Genomic DNA, 2511 nt, shown 5'->3' with positions numbered 1-2511 from the left:
GTAGACTCACATGCAGTCATAAGAAATAATACAGAAAGATCCCTGTACCACTTACCCAGTCTTCAACAGTTAGGTAACATCTGGCAAGGGTACTGACATTGATGTAATCCAGCAACATGCATTATGCTTTGAAAATCAGTGTAACCCTTTGAAAAAGGAAAGAATCCATAAAAATGTCTCAGGTTGGACAAATAATCTTTAGATGATGTTTTGTATATTTATGAACAGACTTCTTCGTTTGTTTAGGGAGGCATGGCAGGCACTGTTAACTCACTGAACTGCCAGTATTTTGACTGGATCAAAGTTCTCTCTCACTGACAGCACTTTCTGTGGAGGAGCAATTTCTTTGCATTTTGTTTCATTTTAGGATTTCCTAAAATTAAGATAATAGAGTGTCCAGAGTGGTATGGACCAACCCGCAAGATGCAGAACAGAAATATGAAGTTTCTAAAGTTGAAAATTTGAGAAAAGAGCAAAGCAGCTGTCATGGAGTGGCAGAGATAGAGGACCAGAAAGGACAGGATGGAGAGAAGAGTGCTGATGTTCACACGTGTGTGAGGGTTCCTGGGGCCTGTTGCTGTGTTTCTCTTCTGTCAGGTGTGTCTCCCCAGGGAAAATATCAAGAGCAGAGAAGAAATAAGGAAGATAAGTAATGGCAATGAGAACTCAGCAAAAAGAAAGGCAAACTGTAAGCAGGTATTTCTGTGATTTGAGTGGTTGCACTTGGGGAGAAAAGGCCCAGGAAGTGTTCTTTGGAAAATAACCATCTATGTTTGCTGTGGAAAGCAGCCATGCTAGATGCATATAGAGGGGACTCAAGTATCAGCCAAGGAACCAACTTGGATATCCTCATCTTCAACCAGAAGTGTGGGTGAGCAATGGTGGCAATCTTGGCACAGTAGAAAAGGCTGAGCCATGTGGCAAATCAAAGTCCCGATTCATTTATAAATGTGAGAATTACAAACTTCTCAGCAAGCTGAGGGAATTCAATCAAGGAAAGAACAGCCAGGCTAATGTAGAAGATGGCTAGTTGCAGACAAATCCTGGAAATCGCCAGGCAGGAAACAAGAAGATCCAATGGAATCATCTTTCTCTTGATTAAGTGAGTGCCATTCACAACCACGATGATGCCATTTACTAAAACCCCAATGAGAAATTGTATCACTGCCAAACAAAGGTGGCTAATGAGGTGAGACTCCAGCATTTCGAGAAGAAAAATCACCTACTGTAAAAAATGATATAGATTTTTGGACAGTTTGGATTATTCAAGTTTTCTATTTTTCTTCAACTAGATTAGAATCCCTTTGGAGGACATGACTCTTAACAATAAAGGCAATGAGGTAACAATGTGGTGGACATTTGTTTGTATCACTGTTTTCTCAATTTAGTCCCGAGGCAGTAAAATAAGAAAGAGACTCTAGCAACAATTTGCTTCTTAATGATGGTTTTCGCATTTTCCAGGTCTACTTAGCTTTCAACTTCATCACAAGCAAATGGTGGAATCACCTTCAAGGCTGGGAGAAGGGCTCCTCCACTACATAAGCAGTGGAAGTTTCTAAATCCTTCATCTCTACCATGAATATTTAATTGTGCCTGCAGGTGTGATTCTACTTAACATTTGTGAGTCTTCCTTTTTTTTTTTAATATCTTTATTGGAGTAAATTGCCTTACAATGGTGTATTAGTTTCTGCTTTATAACAAAGAAAATCAGCTATACATATACATATACATATATCCCCATATCTCCTCCGTCCTGTGTCTCCCTCCCACCCTCCCTATCCCACCCCTCTAGGTGGTCACAAAGCACCGAGTTGATCTCCCTGTGCTATGCGGCTGCTTCCCACTAGCTATCTATTTTACATTTGGTAGTGTATATATGTCCATGCCACTCTCTCACTTCCTCCTAGCTTAATCTTCCCCCTCCCCATGTCCTCAAGTCCATTCTCTACATCTGCATCTTTATTCCTGTCCTGCCCCTTGGTTCATCAGAACCTTTTTTTTTTTTTTTTTTTAGATTCCATATACATGTGTTAGCATACAGTGTTTGTTTTTCCCTTTCTGACTTACTTCACTCCATGACAGACTCTAGGTCCATCTACCTCACTGCAAATAACTCAATTTCATTTATTTTTATGGTTGAGTAATATTCCACTGTATATATGTGCCACATCTTCTTTATCCTTTCATCTGTCGATGGACACTTAGGTTGTTTCCATGTCCTGGCTATTGTAAATAGTGCTGCAATGAACACTGTGGTACATGACTCTTTTTGAATTATGGTTTTCTCAGGGTATATGCCCAGTAGTGAAATTGCTGGGTCATATGGTAGTTCTATTTTTAGTTTTTTAAGGAACCTCCATACAGTTCTCCATAGTGGCTATATCAATGTACATTCCCACCAACAGTGTAAGAGGGATCCCTTTTCTCCACACCCTCTCCAGCATTTATTGCTTGTAGATTTTTTTGATGATGGCCATTCTGACCAGTGTGGGGTGATACCTCACTGTAGTT

The 2511-nt window shown here is 40.1% G+C and overlaps 1 protein-coding gene across 1 annotated transcript; it reads right to left on the bottom strand.

Annotated features, from left to right (window-relative positions):
- Nucleotides 1–311: 311 nt before the first annotated feature.
- LOC103087211 (taste receptor type 2 member 1-like) lies at nt 312–1204 on the bottom strand. The gene is given in 2 exon segments (XM_082931252.1): nt 312–700; nt 703–1204. Coding segments are annotated over 2 exon segments (891 nt in total).
- Between the last annotated feature and the right edge of the window lie 1307 nt (nt 1205–2511).

The sequence above is a fragment of the Lipotes vexillifer genome, unplaced genomic scaffold (assembly GCF_000442215.2).
Source record: "Lipotes vexillifer unplaced genomic scaffold, Lipotes_vexillifer_v1.1 scaffold633, whole genome shotgun sequence".
Classification (NCBI taxonomy): Eukaryota; Metazoa; Chordata; class Mammalia; order Artiodactyla; family Lipotidae; genus Lipotes; species Lipotes vexillifer.
Note: the sequence above shows the minus strand (reverse complement) of the source record. Positions and strands in the feature narration are given on the sequence as shown.